At 41.9% G+C, this 18,297-nt stretch overlaps 1 protein-coding gene across 1 annotated transcript in view; it reads right to left on the reverse strand.

The window, feature by feature from the left end:
• The window catches only part of LOC137650067 (CBP80/20-dependent translation initiation factor-like), a 167,294-nt gene that overhangs the window by 88,554 nt on the left and 60,443 nt on the right, over positions 1-18,297 (reverse strand). Inside the window, exons 4-5 of the mRNA XM_068383122.1 lie at positions 9,649-9,803; positions 9,395-9,501 (exon numbers count right to left, since the gene is read on the reverse strand). Coding sequence (XP_068239223.1) covers positions 9,395-9,501; positions 9,649-9,803 — 262 coding nt within the window. The remainder of the gene's footprint in view (positions 1-9,394; positions 9,502-9,648; positions 9,804-18,297) is intronic.

The raw sequence follows: 18,297 nt of genomic DNA on the forward strand, positions 1-18,297 counted from the left end.
TAGGGTCTCAGTGACGTAACGTAGCCGAGATCCCGACTCGAGTTAGGCTAGCCTAATGCGTTTTAGTATACTTTAGTAATGTTATCCCCGTTTATCCTCTTGTATCGTTTTATCAATTCAGTCGGAGATAGCATATCTCCTAGAATTACTAATATAATTCGATACTCGTCTCTTTTAGAGATTTAAGGATTAACCCTTCCTTCCCTCTGAGTGCCGCCATTAGGCGACCACCCTATTTTGGTCTTGCCATAGAGTAGTGTACTCCAGCTTGACTGGGATAGTGTTTCTGTCTTCCCTCTTTACCGGTGAGTATCCCGGCTTTGAATTACGACCGTAACTCAGAGTATTCAGTCTTGTTGTCGGCAACTCTACTGACAGGGGATTAGTCATTCCCCTGCCGGTTCACAGTTGCAGGCATAGGAAGCCCGGCTTTCCTAGTTCACAACTGAAAGTCGTAGTACAGTTGCCGCCACCTTCTCCCTTGTGGTCTAGAAGACATGTCTTATATCCGGCAAGGTCTTAGGCTGAGGAATCATTATTCCTCTGCCACTCAAGACAACGCCGGCATAGGAAACTATGTTTCTCTGTTTGTTGCCGACAGTGGGAGGCAGACATGCCACCCTCTTTCGACGCAAAATATAAGACCCTTTCCCTTCCCCTTCTGTCCTTTAGTGATGGCCTAGCCGTCACAACATCTATGGTCGGTATTCTACAATCTCCCCGCTTGCTGGGTGGATTGCAATGCCGGCCGGGCTCCTACAAAGGCGGCTCGATTGCCACTTTGACTTCCCCCCTAACAGAAGCAAGGCTCCGGGAAAGCTTGTGCCGGCCATGACGGCTGCCAGTGGGAGACCCTTAGAACTTGAGTATTCTTCAGTCCTCTCTTAGACTGCCATCCACAAACCATGGAACCGGCAGAGAAGCCGGCAACAGATTCTGTGGCTGGATGGAAGCTAGACTTATTGCATCCTCCCCCTTCCATTTGAATCCTCATTCTGGAAGAAGGCAGTAGAGACAGCAGTCCCTACAACACTCATTATTGTACTAAACTATAATAATACGGTAGCCCTTCTGTCCATACTTTCTCTCTCTCTCTCTGTCGGCTGGTGCTGTCAGGTCCTAGCCTAGCCGGTAGCATGCTGGCAGAACTACTGTGTAAGATTATAGAGTAGCCAGTATTTCTGCAGTATAGTAAATACAGCAGTTAGAAAACTATAGTATAAAATATACAGTAGTATGTTTTCCAACATATTCTGTGTAACCTTTCACAGTCCATTGTTGAGACCACTAAACAATGTTGAAGTGAAGTATTCCTTCAATATCTTGATGACTCCTAGGTCATCAGAACATAATATCTTTACCCTACAATATTAATATTCCTTTTGTGGGAGGGTTCATGCTAGTATACACTAACTTTAGCTCTATATTCTAGAGCTCTTCCACCCTAGATTTCCCTAATAAGGAAATTTCTAAATGTATCAGTATTGAGGGAGGTCACAGCAATTGCCAGGACAGGAAACACAGATATGTGTTTTTCCTATTTCTTTTCTAGCTCACTATCCTAAGCTATAATGATAATAGCAAGTGCTATTTTGGATGCATGAATTAATTTATCAGTGTGATAAATTACCCCATACTCATTTCATCTTTTTCTTTCCTTACAGGAGGAGTCCAAGGTGAAGTGTGCAGTTATGTACTGCAACCACAAGAGTAAGAACTTTTGTGGTCACAACATGTGCAGGTCTCATGCCCCCTGCTCCATCGCAACTGAAACCCTGACATACTGGGACCCAAAGGGTTGCAACGTCTGCTCGGCCTTGATGACTGAGGGTTTCGGCGATCACAAGACGATGGAGTCGCAAAGGATACTGCGAGGGAAATGCTTCAGAAGTGGGTACAAGGGTTCCAGAAGAACTCTCCGGGACCGTACCTACCAAGCAACACGATTAGAAGCCTGCTGTTCCCTAAGGTGATATCTGATGCAGTTGTGCCTCAGGCATGACCCAGGCCTCCCTGCGTACAACTAACAATAGAGGCCGACATCAATGAGGCTCTACAAGGCATGGGCATCCATCAGGAGAGGATGTCAGAAGTGTCCTCAGACACCGAAAAGGGTCTCCCTCAAGAAGACCCTGAAGAGGTGGCCCAACCATCTGAGGAGGAAGAAGATCTCGAATCGACAAAAGTGGAAGACCCTCTTCTGTCTATGTCGGCATTTCAGCCTGTGCCATCAACTTCTTCGGCTCCAACCCCTCAACCAGAAATCGCTGTTCCCCACGGGCCAAGCACTTATGGCCCAGATCCAGCAGTTGATGGATACTCTTCGTAAGGAAAACGTTGATATGAGGAGGGAATTCAGGGAAGCAAGCCGCGTAGCTGTTTCTCGTGGATCCTACATGCGGCCCAAAGTTTCTGACCTGCCACCATGCTCCGAAATCAATCCCTGGAGGTATGCAGAATTCATGCCCATGATGAATGGGAAACTCTACATCTCAGAGAAGATGGGAGCCATCCCCCTCGACGACATTCAATTCTGGCTACTGTAAACCTTTAGGCTTACCCCGGAATGTTTCATCCGGCTGAAGAGTGAACCGGCGTCTAAGGAAGAGGAACCTAAGGAGGTCATGATCTTTGACCACGACAAGACACAGGCTCTCTTGATGAGTAGCCTGAAGAAAGCAGGTTAAACGAAATCTAAAGTTTCTGCGTTGAGCAAGATGCACCCTACTTTCCTTGCTCCTTCATCCAGAGCTTTCCCCTTCACGTTGAAAGCTCTCCACTGTGTGTTAAAGGTGCTTGATGCAGGCAAACCATGTCATACGCTAGAGGAGTGTAGGCCATTGTCTCTGGCCTTGCCCACGGGCGAGAAGGATTGGAACGAGGTCCATCTAACCTTCTCGGTCGCAAAGCTCGATGCGGACATTGCAGGACAGCAGTTCAATGAGAACCTCCCGAAGCTGTCGGACTTTCTCCTGGGAAGAGAACCGGAGACAAAAGAGAGACTAGCCGCCTCTCTGTCCCTTCAGAACTGCATGGAGATGTGTGCAGGCATTGCAAGCCCCCCTGACATGTATACAGTCCTAGCCAAGATGCACATGGCTACATTGGTCAAGGACTTGTACGCTTTTGTGAAGGCCAGGAGGGCCTGCAGAGAGTTTGTGTTTGCCAATGCAATGGTCAAACATGAGCCCAGGAAGTTGATCACTTCCTGCATCTGGGGCAAGGACCTCTTCCCAAAGGAAGCAGTCCAAGAAGCAGTCGCCAAAGCTGCCACAGAGAATAGGAACCTTCTCCAAAAGTGGGGCATGTCTGCAAAGAGAAAATCTTCCCCTGATGCTGGTCCCCAACCTAAAAGGAAGACGAAGAAGCCAAGACTGCCTTCTTGACCTGTGCAACACCCTACGGTAACCATGACCACGGTGGACCAAAATGGTTACTCAGCCGCAAATCATTTTGCAGATGGTGCCTCAAAAGCTGGTAGCCCAGTCAGCAGCCTTTAACCCAAGTTTTGAGAGGCACACCACTACCTTTCGCCCGAAAGGTAGAGGGTCTAGACGAGGCTCCTCAAGAAACCCCCCCAAGAGGAAGAGGAGGACGTGGTCAGAGTAGCAAACCCTCCGGATCATCCAAGCAATGAGATGCTCTAGGTAGGAGGAAGACTTCTCCACTTTCGGGATCGTTGGAACTTCGATCTCTGGGCCCACAGCCAAATCAAGAATGGACTAGGATGGAAATGGAACAGGTCTCCACCTTCATTTCCTATTCTTCCAACATTCCACCCGCTTAATGGAAGAAAATACCTTAGAACTCTTGAACAAAAAGGTTATAAGGAAAGCAAACTCCATCAAATTCCAGGGAAGGCTGTTTTGTGTTCCCAAGAAGGACTCGGACAAACTCAGAGTCATTCTAAACTTGTCTCCACTCAAGTTCATTGAGAACAATAAGTTCCGGATGTTAAACTTACAACACACAAGGACCCTGTTACCGAAAGGGGCGTACACAGTCTCAACAGACCTGGTAGATGCTTACTGGCACCTTCCAGTCAGCTGCCTCCTCTCCTCCTACCTACAATTCAAGCTACGGAAGACAAAGTATGTCTTCAGAGCCATGCCCTTTAGACTAAACATAGCCCAAAGGATTTTCACGAAACTTACAGACACAGTCGTACAACAGCTACGCTTAGAAGGCGTTCAGGTAGCAACATACCTGGACAACTGGCTGGTGTGGGCAGCATCCAAGACTGTTTGTCTGCAGGCAGCCACAAAGGTGATCCAGTTTTTGGAGCACCTGGGGTTCAAGATCAACTACAAGAAGTCTCGCCTCTCTCCAGCTCGTTTCAATTGTTGGGAATCCATTGGAACTTGCAGTCACACCCCCTCTACATTTCACCAGAGAATTGGAGAGAGATCGCGGATTCTGTCAAGAGACTCCTGAAATCCAACAGGATTTCCAGACGCCAACAGGAAAGAGTACTGGGCTCTCTCCAGTTTGCAGCAGTAACAAACCTAGTGCTAAGAGCACAGCTAAAAGATGCGTCAGGAGTCTGGAGAAGATACGCATCAAAAGCTCGAAGAGATCAACAGAGACCAACACCGACCTTACTGCGATCGTTTCTGAGACCGTGGTCGAAGGTCAAGAGCCTAGCAAGGACTATTCCCTTACAACCAACTCAACCGTCGGTAGTCATCCACACAGATGCTTCAACGGAAGGATGGGGAGGTCATTCCCATCAAAGGAAAGTTCAAGAGACCTGGTCATCCCTGTTCAAGACCTTTCACATCAACATTCTGGAGGCCATGGCAGTCCTCCTGACATTGAAAAAGCTATCCCCTCACAGATCAGCCCACATCAAGTTGGTCTTGGACAGCGAAGTGATAGTGAGATGTCTGAACCGACTAGGCTAGAGATCGCCCCACATCAACCACGTGATGTTGGCCATCTTTTGCTTGGCAAGAAAGAAAAGATGGCATTTATTAGCAATTCACCTACAAGGGTTCCGCAATGTGACGGCGGACGCTCTATCAAGGCGAAAGCCGAAAGAGTCAGAATGGTCCCTAGACGCAGACTTATTCTCCTTCATCTTGGAAAAAGTCTAGAACTGCAGATCGACCTCTTCGCAACGAGCGACAACAAGAAACTACCTCGATACGTAGCCTCATACGAGATACGAGGACCCTCAGGCAGAAGCGATGGATGCCATGTCCCTCGATTGGAACACATGGACTCGTATCTATCTGTTCCCGCCAACAAATCTCCTCCTGAAGGTCCTCAACAAGCTGAAATCCTTCAAGGGGACAGCAGCAGTGGTGGCCCCCAAATGGCCCAAGAGCAATTGGTTCCTTCTAGTGATAGAACTGAGGCTGAGGCTGTTTCCTCTGCCAAACCCAGTTCTATCCCAACTGGTTCAGAAGTCGACTGTCTACGCTTCATCACTGAGAACCCAAAACCTTCATCTCAAGATTTTCTCACCTTAGCAGTCAAGAAAAGGTTTGGGATCTCGAAAGACAGCATCGACTTTATAGAAGAATACAAGTCAAAATCAACCAGAAGACAATATGAATCGTCTTGGAATAAGTGGGTCTCTTTTGTTGAAGCAAAAAAACCCGACGGAAATCTCGATATTCTTCTGCCTGTCCTTCTTCATCCACCTTCACGAACAAGGCTTGGTTTCCACCACGATAACTACGTGTAAGTCAGCTTTGACTAGACCTCTTCTATACGCCTTCCAGGTGGACCTGTTGAACGAAATCTTCAACAAGATTCCGAAGGCATGGGCTAGACTTAAACCAGCAGCCCCTTCAAAGCCCATTTCATGGTCTTTGGACAAAGTCTTGCACTATGCTTCGAACTTGAACAATGAAGATTGCTCATTAAAGGATCTAACACAGAAAGTGATATTCTTGTTCACTATAGCCTCAGGTGCTAGAGTTAGTGAAATAGTAACCCTATCAAGAGACGAGGGCCATATTCAGTTCACAGCTTCAGACTTGAAGGGAGGACAGCTCTTCATAGGCGAAACCTCAGGATCAAACTTATCCCTGAAACAATTGAGGGCAAAGCTCCCCTACTTTATTCGCAGAGTGGATCCTGACAGTGCACCTGCCGGTCATGATCAAAGAAAAGTTGCTTCCTCGCTGAACTTCTTTCAGCATATGGACTTTGATAGACTTCGCTCATTTACAGATTGGAAATCCTCTAGAGTCTTTTATAAACATTATGCGAAGCAAGTGCATGAAATAAAACACTTTGTGGTGGCGGCAGGTAGTGTTACAAAACCTGTCGTCTAGTGCTGCGATGATAAGTGAACTGTTTGGGACTTTACATTGAATGGGTGAAAAGGTTTTAACACCTTTAATTGTAATACCTTTATACCCTTGGACTGTTCTTTATAGGTGTAGAATCTAACCAATAACACCAGTGCCGTGTGTACATTCGAACGCAGTATTTGACATATCCAACATCTAAGGTGAAATTATCTTAATAATTTTGCAAAATCTTTGATTGGCCTTATGAATATATATTTCTTCCCTTACAGGTGATAAATATATATGTACTTTAAGAATGTTGTTTATGTAGTGAATTATTCTATTTTAATACATTCGTTGTTGTATTTATTTTTTGTCTATACAAATAAATACTAAAAAATGTATTTGCATCTTATTTTCCCCACAAGTAGCTGAATAAAACTAGCCAGTGTCTTTTAATTACTTTCCTAATATAAAATACTTGAAGTTGCTTCTACTGATGTGTGAACATGCTTGTGTTACGTTAATTCCACTTTGTTCTCACAAATACAAAACCTTGTCGCTTCTATAGTCAGTGTTGACAGTTTCCCTGCAGGGGGAAGGAAGCCTTAAGTTAGTTCCAAACTTAGCGGATATGACGAATAACGGTAGCGTCATATATTTATGTGGTCTGAGTGACCATATAGAAGCTGATTCAAGGTAAAGGCACTTATACAAACACACAGATATAGTACTTTCAAGTAATTCTCTGGTAAACTTCCATCGAGACGACATGGCTGAGCCCAAAAAACCGATTTTGAGCTAAGTGAAAAATCTATTTTTGGGTGATATGGCCATGTCGTCCTGATGAACCCACCCTCCTTTCTAGAAAAGGAGTATACACATGTAACAAATCCCCACCCGAAACTACTCTATCTGTAGCCATCCATGCTTAATTGCAACAGGGAATGAGTTGCGCCGTAGTAGTACAGGAAAGGGGATCCACCGGGTAGCTTTGATGACGGCTCCCCTTCATTTTCGCCACTCTTCCCCCTCAGAGCGAAAACTCTATTTGGGGTGAAGATTGCCATGTGTCGTATCAACAAATACGTCCCCTGATATTATGTGATATCCTTAAGAATTTTCTTAAGGATACTTGCGCCAGGAGTTAGAATTCTGGAGACCTATGGTCAATTCTCTGGGAATATCACTGTAGCTAAATATCCCTTAGAAAGCTCCCTAAAGGAACCTTTCATCAGGACGACATGGCCATATCACCCAAAAATAGATTTTTCGCTTTGCTCAAAATCCGTTTATTAAAGCTCAATGAACTATTCAAATAATTGTAATATATGTAATATATGAGAGAGAGAGAGAGAGAGAGAGAGAGAGAGAGAGAGAGAGAGAGAGAGAGAGAGAGAGAGAGAGAGAGAGAGAGAGAGAGAGAGAGAACGCACAAATTTTGATTATTTAAATGAAACAATTATTGTCAAGATATTTAAGTTTTTAGTTTATAAAATAAGCTGTATTTCTGATTAAGAAAGCATAGATAACATACTGCGCAAGAGACAACACATACAGTAAGTTGCATCATGCTTCTAAAGTAGCGGAGTAGGCTACAGTCGTCTGAACGAAAACACTGAACATTTAGAGTAACTTTAGTTAAGCTGTACTGTAGTAATATACTGTACATATAATACAGTAATATACAATACAGTATCAGTGAGTATTAAGTTACAGTACAGTATTACTAGATAGGAATAACTTTTACTATACAGAACATTAAAGGGATGATGACTTGGTAAACTTTACCTTAGCACTATTATGTACTGTAACCTTATTGTGTCCAGTACATAGTGTGCACTTCTGTATACTGTACATATGATTATAAACTGTTGTAGAAGCCAAATTAAAACTATTAGGCAGTATTTACTGTGTTAATCATCAGCTCGGACACCCGCTTTTGGCAAGGGGAAGAGACTTTTTAGGCTAGGAGCCAGCCCACCCTAGTGTAATATTTATTTGCGAATTTTCGCTTATCGCGGCTGTCTCTGTAACCTAACTATCACGATAATTGAGGTCTGACTGTACACAAATCTGGAGCTCTTTACGTTGTAGTGGTTTGTGGACAGTGGCCAGATGTAGCTAGCAGACTGCCTAGTAAAACAGATAGAGGCACAAGTTGAGCAAAACCCACCTGTTAGAACCGAGACCAAGAAAATATGGAATCCTCTTTCCCATATCCGTGATGATGGACTTAGGCCAGAAGCCAAGAGCCCCACCCCAAGGATTAGGTCCCCCCGGATTCAGAGGACTCATCCTTTGAGAACAGTTCCGCCACAAAAGGTCCAAACCATCTTCAGGATGGCCGAGGTCATCCAATACTCTCACATATAGCTTTGTATGCAATTACCTCCCAACTGGGATCCCTTCTCCCGTTCATCTAAGCAGTCAGTAATAATGAATGTGGAAATATCCATGCCATTAAAGAAAATATAAAAATAAAATAAATAAACATATAAACAAAGTATATATATAAAGATGAAGGAAATATTACTTAAAGAGTTAGTACAGCAAGACAAAGGAAAGTTTATAAAATTAGGAGGAGGTCGAAGTAATATTGTGAATAAGAAATTGAAGAAAAAGTGAAATTTAGATTCAAACTGGTGGGCCAGTTTCCGCAAGTTCAAGAGCCCTCTTGCCCGTCACAAGGCTTCACCCAGAAATGAAATTCCACGTTGAAAACAAGTGACTCCGTCAAGACATTCTCTAATAAGAGGGATTGCTCCTAGAAAATGTACATTGGTTATATTTCAAGGAAATATAATGTTAGTTACTCTTGATCAGGTGAGTGGAGCAAACACTAGAGTTGCAGTGCTATGCTTGTCAGCAAAGAAACACCAGAGAATTATCATTATTAAATGGATGAAGATTTACCAGCCCCGAGAGTCAAATTTAACTCCTACCAAGAATGGCGAAGAAAAGATTTAGATACATGGACAAGACAGATATGGTACCCAAGTTTAAGTACAAAAACTGAGAAAGTGAAGGGAAAATTTGTGATATAACATGATTTTCATAAATTAAGTCCAAAGCATAATGCCAGAATTCATTAAGTTTGGCTCACTATGAGATGAAAAAATATTTTTTGTTTACTAAAACCTTCTTACTTGGAAAGGAGTCTTTTTCTCAGACTGAACATGATGGAAGACTTCTCCTAGGAAAAGTGCAGAGGTCACAAATTTAGTTCTATCACTTTTGGCCAACTCATCCTTCTCTGAAAATAAAACCAACAAGTTGTGTTTTTCAATATTTGTGATAGTGGTTAAATGTCTTTCCATTATCTTTTAACTGCAAAAATCTCTCAAGGATTTTAGAAAAGTAAAAAACTTCTATAATAAAAAGGAGACTCAAATGCACTTACTTTTGTACTCGGTTTGTACTCTCCGAAGAAGCAAAGTAAGAACTTTGCAATTATCGCCAACACAGTGCTGAGCAGTTAGTCCAAAAACTTTAGCCACTACAGCTGAACAGGTTCGATCTTCGAGTCCACGGTTGCACAACTCGGTCACACAATACCTGCAATATTATCAGATGTCATAATTACAATAAAAAAAAAAACATACAGTACTTTAGTTAACCTGAATTTGGTGAATGAAAACCACCCAAACTGCCATTACTTTGAACTTTACCATTTTACTGAGTAATCAAACTTTATTGTACTGCATTGCGGACAGAATTATGGTGCTAAAATTAAGGATATCAAAGTAATTTGTAATTTTCTTAACAAAAGAAACCTTGAGCTTATTACTGTGGATATTTCGTCAAAAGCTGAAAATTAGCCATAAAGCTTTTTAGCCAGGTATAACTGCCTACTACTGGTTAGTGGGGATAGCATGAGGTGGGGTATAAACCAGCTATCGCACACATCAGTGAAATGATGTCACTTTTTTATTGGAGGTTGGACTTTCTGAGGGATAGGTGATGGCGGGTCAAGTATGATTAAAGGGCTCAAGGTTTGTTTAGTTAAGAAAAATGCAAATTATTTTCGAATTGGTCATTTATTCCAACACCTGATACAAACCCTTTTGCTCTTAACTGTGGAGACTTTCCCTTAGAAAGGTGAAAGTTTTAACCAACTGGCTGGTATTATGAAACTGGACAATTCCCTGTGATATGTGAAAACTAAGCATTGTGACTTCACCAGGTAGGGAATCTTGGAGTAATAAAACTCTGCTAATTTACCCTAGACGTTGCTCAATCCTCCTTTCACTGACAGGTCCAATTACTGTCTGTGTAGTATACTGAATCTTCAAATTTGTTTTTAATTGGTAACTGAAACCATCTGCAAGTAAAAAGTGTTTACTGGAAAGCCTACTGCTCCATCTATTTAGAATTAGGTACAGAGTACAGCTGTCAGATAAGACGGCATACTCAAGGAAAAGGTGCTAGGCAAATTCTAAGGTTCTAGCTGGGTCCCCTTGCCCAGTATAAAATCAATGGGTGGTGCCAAGTGCCCATTTCTTTCTCGACTGTTTACTTTTTTCCAGATCTCTGGGCATTCCACCATATTTTTTTTGTGTAGTGAAAAGTTAATGTGAGGTCGGCATTCTGACACAAGACAGTCTGCGTGCTACATCAGGCCACAGACCACAAACCACTACATAATTTTTGGTGCCCAAACACGGGAAACATCTATCCTTTGGATATGGCATTGTCCTCATCTAAGGGCCAAAAGGCTAAAAAGAGCCTTAGTTGAAATGTGGAGGGCCTCATTTTGCTGGTCATTGACCAGGAGACTAACATGAGGTCCCTGACACGCCAGGTGGTGGTGCTAAAGACCACTGAGTCATCACCAACATGTCATGTTACCACTGGGGTTACAACCACAGTTATTACCTGTGCCTCTTCTACATCCAGGTCTCTTGGCCAAATGTCAATGGTCTGGCAATTCCTGTAACTGGAAGGGGACCAATGACTGGAGGTCTCCAACAACCTCCAGGGGTCTCAACGGTGCTTGACCTGTACCAGGTTTCTGGGAATCTCCTGCTTGGAGTGGGCCTCTTGCTTCCCCACCTACTATGTCAACCAACCCTTTTAGTTCACCAGAGACTTCAGCAATTGGACTAGGGAAGCAGTTCTTGGTTGACCAAATGTCCGGCAGAGTGGAAAAGGGTCCAGCAGCTATGGCTAAGGCAGTTCTTGCCAAGATGACACAGACACCAGGCCAAGGAAAGTACCAGACCAGCCATACCCAAGATGTCGACTTTGTCACAGGAGTTGACCAATGAAGATTCTGGCAGTATGACTTCTGGTGATACTTCCAGCTCCTGTTTCAGTGTCAGCTCGGCTGACAAGTGCTTCAATCGACATCGTCCAGTCCCTCCAGACCTGTCCAGGGCCTTAGACTATAGGAAGAGCCCCTAGTCTGAGATTTTACGGCAAGAAACTGACCAAAGTTTTGCTAGATTCCTGAGGGATTTGGAGGTGCCAGTAGATACAACACTGGAAGTTTTGGTCGGTGGACCCCTGAGCTAGGAAGGTACCTTAAGGGGGCAGATCAAAGAGGCTTTTTCGGCAATAGGAGGTTCTGAGATCTCATCCGCAAATATGAAGGAAAGCCTCATCGACTGGTGCCACGAAGCCCAAGAAACGAGATGCTGGGAAAAAAAGACTGATTCAACGGTGCCACTTGTGGGGAGGATGAACTGTTGAAGATTTATGCACTGCGGTTGGCCTCCTTCCGCAAGTTGGCGTACCCTCGGCTTAGCTTGAACCGGAAAGAGCGGACACAAAAGCTCCTCAAAACTATTCCAGGCAAAGCTGCGAGTTAGATGGAACAATCTCTGTTCAATATCAATATCTCTGCTGGTCTGTCAGGCCACTTGGCAAAATGTCCTGCACCTATGGGTGTTCTCGATCAGGCATCCGGTCAGCAAAGCCAGAAGGCAGGAGACTTGGCCATTAGTCGTGTGGGACAGTCATGGCACAGCTTATATGCTGACAGGGTTGCCAAGGCTGCTCCCAACAATTCACCTGTACCTGACCGAATCTCCCCACGCCTGCATTCCTTCTCGACCTCTCACCAAGCCTGCACCTGCACTTGTGGCAAGGAGCTGTCAAGTGACGAGACTCCGAAGGAGAATGTTTAACGGGCGACGGAGGGAATCACAGGTCTTTGATAGAACCAAAGAGATATCCAGCAGGTGAAGAAGAACAACTGAAGCGTCAAGGAGGACCACGTACTCTGGGAGCATGTCGGCTATGGTGAAGATCTTCCGAAGGGGAGCCATGCTCCACAAGGAAAAGCAACCGAGGAGAGTACTTTACTTACTTTGACGGCTGCTTTTCCGGTCCCACACAGCAGGGCAACCCTACTCTCTACAGGACCTCCACTAACGTTTTATCTTGTTTATTCAGAGTATTCAACATTTCATATCACTTATTGCTCATTTAGTGTTAAATAGCCACTGTCAAACAACTCCCGGTAAAAGTGTCTTCAATTGCCTCTTAAAAGCCTCAATATTTTTAATCATACGGATGTCTTGGAGAAGCTTCTTGTATAGTCTTGTGGCTGCATATTTAAAGGCTCTGGAGCCTATCAGTGAATATATATCTAGGTTCCAATAGTTTGAAACCATCAGTAACTATTCTCGGGTCAACATGATTTATTGGCTGTGTAATATGTAGCAATTCTCTTAAGTATTTTGGACGACTGGTTCTGATAACTTGGTGGGCTAAAGTAAATATTTCAAATTCAATTCTTGCTTTAATTGGCAACCAGTGGAAATCAATTAGTATAGGGGTGATTCTTCCTCTAGATGGGACACCTTTGATCAGTCTTGCTCCTCTTTTTATTATGTTTTGTAATTTCTTAAGTTGTACTTTTGGTAAATTGTAATAGATGGAGTTGCAGTAGTCAATCCTGGTAACAACAGAGTTTATCACAAGTTTCTTTACAGAATTTTCATCCAGGTACTTATTTATAAAAGCATTCTTAGATGATAGCCAACAGTTTTTACTACATTATTCATTTGGGCATCGAGAAATAGGCTGCAGTCAAGAAATACACCTAGAACACGAACTTTCCTAGATACAGTATTGGTATCGAGTCATTATCTATGTTCATTTGAATATCACCCAAGTGTTCCTCTTTTCCACCACCAGGAATTCAGTTTTGTTCTCATCTAATTTTAGTTGTTTAATTGTCATTCATTCTCTAACATTATCAAGGATTTGGTTTACAGTTTCAGTGGTGTCATCTATACCATTTATGGAGAAGTAAAATTGTGTCTCATCTGCTATTAGTTTGAACTTCACAACAGGTCTTTGTAGTATTTTCGATAAACCGATTGCATAGGTGCAGAATAAGATTGAGCCAAATACACTTCCCTGGGGTAGCCCTCTGTTTAAAGGTTCAAATGATGAATAAGAGTTACCAATTTGCACACAGTAATTTCTACCAACTAAGTAGTCTTTTAGGTATTCGAAAGCTTGATCTTCAACGCCGATGGACCGTATATCATTTAGTAGCAGTTCATGCACTACTGTATCAAAAGCTGCACTAGATTGAGTAATATTAAAATACCATATTTATTTTCATTCATTTCCAGCATAACATTTACAACAGCAGATGGCTGTCTCCGTAGAGTATAGTTTTCTGTAAGCAGATTGGTTGTCAGGCAAAGCTTTCATTACTTCTAAGTGACTGACTAGTTGTTCAAGAATTAAGAATTCTAGTACTTTTGAAACAAAGGATAAGATTCGAAAAAGATTTTTATGAGCTTAATTCCTGGAAATCCAGAGCAGTTTTCAGAACTTGTATGACTACAGGTACAGCCATTTTCTCAGATTTGGGAGACTTACATTCATCAATGCTTGCATTTGCTATTCTCATTAGTATTTAGACTACGACTAGAAAAGTTTCTCTCTCCAATTACTTCAGATAATGGCATAGGATTGATCAAACAGTTTGTTTTCTTGGCTCTCTTGATAATCCTGGTGATGTCGTCTTGTGTTATATTGTTATATCTCATTAATTTATCTGTGTATCAGGTGTATCATTAATCTGATGATGAATATTAACAAACAGCCTGATTATATTTTCAATTTTGTTTTCAAGGGATACTATAAAATTATTTGGTACTGTATTTCCTGGTCACTGTATCCATCAGGTAGCTTTTTTCATTCATATTTCCCATTACAGTATACAGTGGAACCTCTACATATGAATGTCCTAACATACGAATTTTCCAACATCCGAAGTAAAATTTGACCAAATTTCTGTCTCGACACCCGAAGTGTTGCTCCAACATATTAAGTAAATAATACGCGTACGCGTGGAATTTTCTCGAAAGCGTCGACCGCAGTTTCTTGTTGACGCTGCTAGACGGAAGCACATCGGAGGGATGCCAATCGAGCGTTGCCTTGATCAGTCCTCTCATCTCGTGCGCATCATGTGGTTGTTCTCTATTCGCTCAGTTATTAACAGTGCTTTTTATCTTCCTTTTTACATTTTGTTTTTGGGTCCTAAAAAGCTTAGTTTCGGTTCAGGAAGTAGTAGTGGTGGTGAGAAAAGGAAGAAGTCAATGCTTTCATTAGAACTAAAGCAAGAAATAATAGAAAAGCATGAGCGGGGTGTGCATGTTAGCGATCTGGCTAAACAATATGGCCGGAATATGTTTACGATCTCGATGATCCTAAAACAGAAGGCAGCCATTAAAGCAGTGAAACCTTCGAAGGGGATCACGATTATTTCTAAACGTCGTAGCCCTACCCTTGAAGAGATGGAATGCCTTTTGTTAATATGGATCAAGGACAAGGAGATTGTTGGCGATACCATCACTGAAACGATCATTTGTGAGAAGGCTAGCGCTATCTACAGTGACTTGAAGGCGGCGGGCTCTGGGGGTAACAAGGGGGAGAGCTCAGCCGATCCTACGACGGAGGAATTCAAAGCGTTTCGAGGTTGGTCGAGAAATTCAGGAAACGGACTGGGATTCATTCAGTTGTTCGGCATGGAGAAGCTTCAAGTTCGGACACCAAGGCTGCTAAAGACTGTTAAAAAGTTCGAAAGCATCGTGGAGGAGGAAGGCTATGTAGAGCAGCAGGTGTTCAACTGTGATGAAACCGGTCTGTTTTGGAAAAAGATGCCTAGTCGAACATACATTACCGCCGAAGAGAAGAAAATCCCTGGACATAAGCCAATGAAGGATCGGTTGACTCTTGCGCTTGTGCCAACGCCAGCGGGGACTGCAAAATTAAGCCTTTATTAGTTTACCATTCCGAAAACCCTAGGGCATTTAAAGCACATAGAATTAATAAAGACCTGCTACATGTTCTATGGCATTCTAATTCTAAGGCTTGGGTTACTAGGCATATCTTTGTGGAATGGGTAAACATAGTTTTTGGCCCTGCTGTCAAGAAGTACCTTCAGGAGAGGAATTTGCCTTTGAAGTGCTTGCTTTGTTTGGACAATGCACCCACTCACCCCCAGGACTCGAAGATGATATCATCGACGAATACAAATTTATAAAAGTGTTGTATCTTCCACCTAATACCACCCCTATCCTCCAGCCCATGGACCAGCAAGTCATCTCTAATTTTAAGAAGCTCTACACCAAGCACTTATTTAAGCAGTGCTTTAATGTCACACAAAGCACCAACTTAACTTGCATAATTTTGGAGGAGCCACTTTAATATCGTCCACTGCTTAAAGATCATAGATAAGGCTTGGGAGGGAGTAACTCATCGGACCCTGAATTCAGCTGGAAAGAAGCTTTGGCCTGATGCTGTTGCTCCCAGAAGTTTCAAAGGTTTTGGCCCCGAGAATGAACCTGTGCTTGCCGCCGAGGAAGACGTCGAAGAGATTGTATCCCTTGTATCCATGGGTCTGGAGGTGGAGGAAGATGACATCACCGAACTCGTCGATGAGCATCATGAAGAGCTCACCACTGAGGAACTCGAGGAGCTGCAAGCTATGCAGCATGATGAGTTCCAAGCGCAGTTGAGTGAGTCGGAGGAGACCGAGGAGGTAGGCCAAATCTTAGGTACAGCTGAAATAAGACATATTGGCATATCATTAACACATGGTTGATTTCATCGACAAGCATCACCCACAGAAACTTCAGGTTTGCTGTGCAGTTGCGCAGCTCGATGATGTTTGCTTAACTCATTTCAGAAAAATCCTCAAAAGCCGTTTCAAGCAACTTTCTCTCGATAGTTTCTTTAAAAAATCTACAAAACAGTCTAGTGATCATGATGAAAAGAAAGAAAGTGAAGCAAAGAAATGGAAGACCGAATCGAGTGAAAGTGATGAAAATTAAAAATAAGAAAGGAAAAAAAATGTAAAAAAAAAATTTAAAATTATAAAAATGAAAAAATAAGCTAAGTTAACTTAAAGTTCACGTAGTGTAAGTTAGTGTAAGTTATCGTACATTATTGTAGTCGCCGTCCCTACCTCCTCTCTGATCTCCCGTCTCCTGCGTTGGCCTGTGGCTAAGGTAAAGAGTTAATAAAAACCCCTTTTTTATTTATCATTTCTTTATTATTATTCTTTTTTTTAGATATTTCTGTATTATTCAATTGTATTAATGTCATATGTAATTGTGTAATTAAGAAGTTATTATGGGTTTTTAGGCTGAGGAATGAATTAAACAAATTACCGTGTATTCTTATGGGAATATTTGCTCCAACATACGATCGTTTTAACATACGAAGCAGTTTCTGGAACGAATTAAGATCGTATGTAGAGGTATCACTGTACCAATTAGGAGACAATGTAACTTATTTATGTCTGCTGCAGCTTCGCAGATCTTTCTCTTATAATATTCACTTTTTCCCTAATTAGTAGGTAGTTGTATTGACATAGCAGTTTTGTATTGTACCCATGTACTTTCCATTTTTAACTGATTCCACTTTCTTTCTTTACATCTTTTTCCCCTTTTTCACTAAAGTCTCTCCATCAAACCAAGGAGATTGATCTTTTCAATCAGTGGGCACATGGTATCATATTCACTTTTATAAGTGGTCGTAAGACAGTTAACACACACAGCTCCCAACAAACGTTGGTTATCATGATCAGATGGAATGGAATGTTATTAACATCATTTATTTTCTATGTAACTTTTTCAATAAATATGGTAGGAGAAAAATTTGATATATGTCTTAAGTTTATTTTCTTTACTACTGCATGTTTCTGTAGAGGTAGGCTAAATGTTTTGTGCACTGGGGAGATTGTGCATTTCTCTTCAACATTTATATCAGATACAATGTTATTCATTTCATCACTCAAAACTAGGTCCAACATATGCCCAGTTAAAGTAGTTGTACAGTCGACATTATTCACCAATTGATATCGTTCTAATAACTAAATGCCGATGTATCTGGATTTGATGCATCATCCATCCAAAAACTGAAGTCTCCACAAATAACTAATTCATTTTTCTCCATGATAATCATATCAATGAATGAACTGAATTCTTCAAAGAAGATACTATGTTTGTTCTCAGAGGTTTGTAGACTTTTACAAAGGATATTTTTCTGTTTTTTTTTTTTTTTTTTTTTTTGCATAAAGTTTATTTCTATATATTCAAAGCTTGTTACACTAGTTCTTTGTAACATTTTGAGATTTGAGTAACCTTTATGAATAGAGTCCAACACCCCAACCAGACCTACCCTCTTTCGGTATTTGAAAGAAGGTGTGTGTGCGTGTGTCATTTCAGTGATTTTAGCCTTGTCAAAGTTATTTAACCATGTTTCAGATAATGCTAGCATATCCAAATATTTCCCATTCATCAATTCTCAAATTTTAATAGTTTTATCACCCACAGACTGTATATTTACATAGCCACAGTTAGTATCCATGATCAGTATTTTCTGCTAGTCTTTCAATTCAGTCATATGCTTTACAATCTCTCGAATTTACTAGGTGGTCATTTGTTGGTTAACATAGTGCAGTTCATACACTTTGACATTTGCGAATTACACTCCTTGGTGGAATGTTTTCCTGCACATTTCCCACAGACTTTATCATCATTCTTAGACTTGCAATATTTTTCAAGATGTCCATACC

The sequence above is a fragment of the Palaemon carinicauda genome, chromosome 11, assembly GCF_036898095.1.
Source record: "Palaemon carinicauda isolate YSFRI2023 chromosome 11, ASM3689809v2, whole genome shotgun sequence".
NCBI classification, from domain to species: Eukaryota; Metazoa; Arthropoda; class Malacostraca; order Decapoda; family Palaemonidae; genus Palaemon; species Palaemon carinicauda.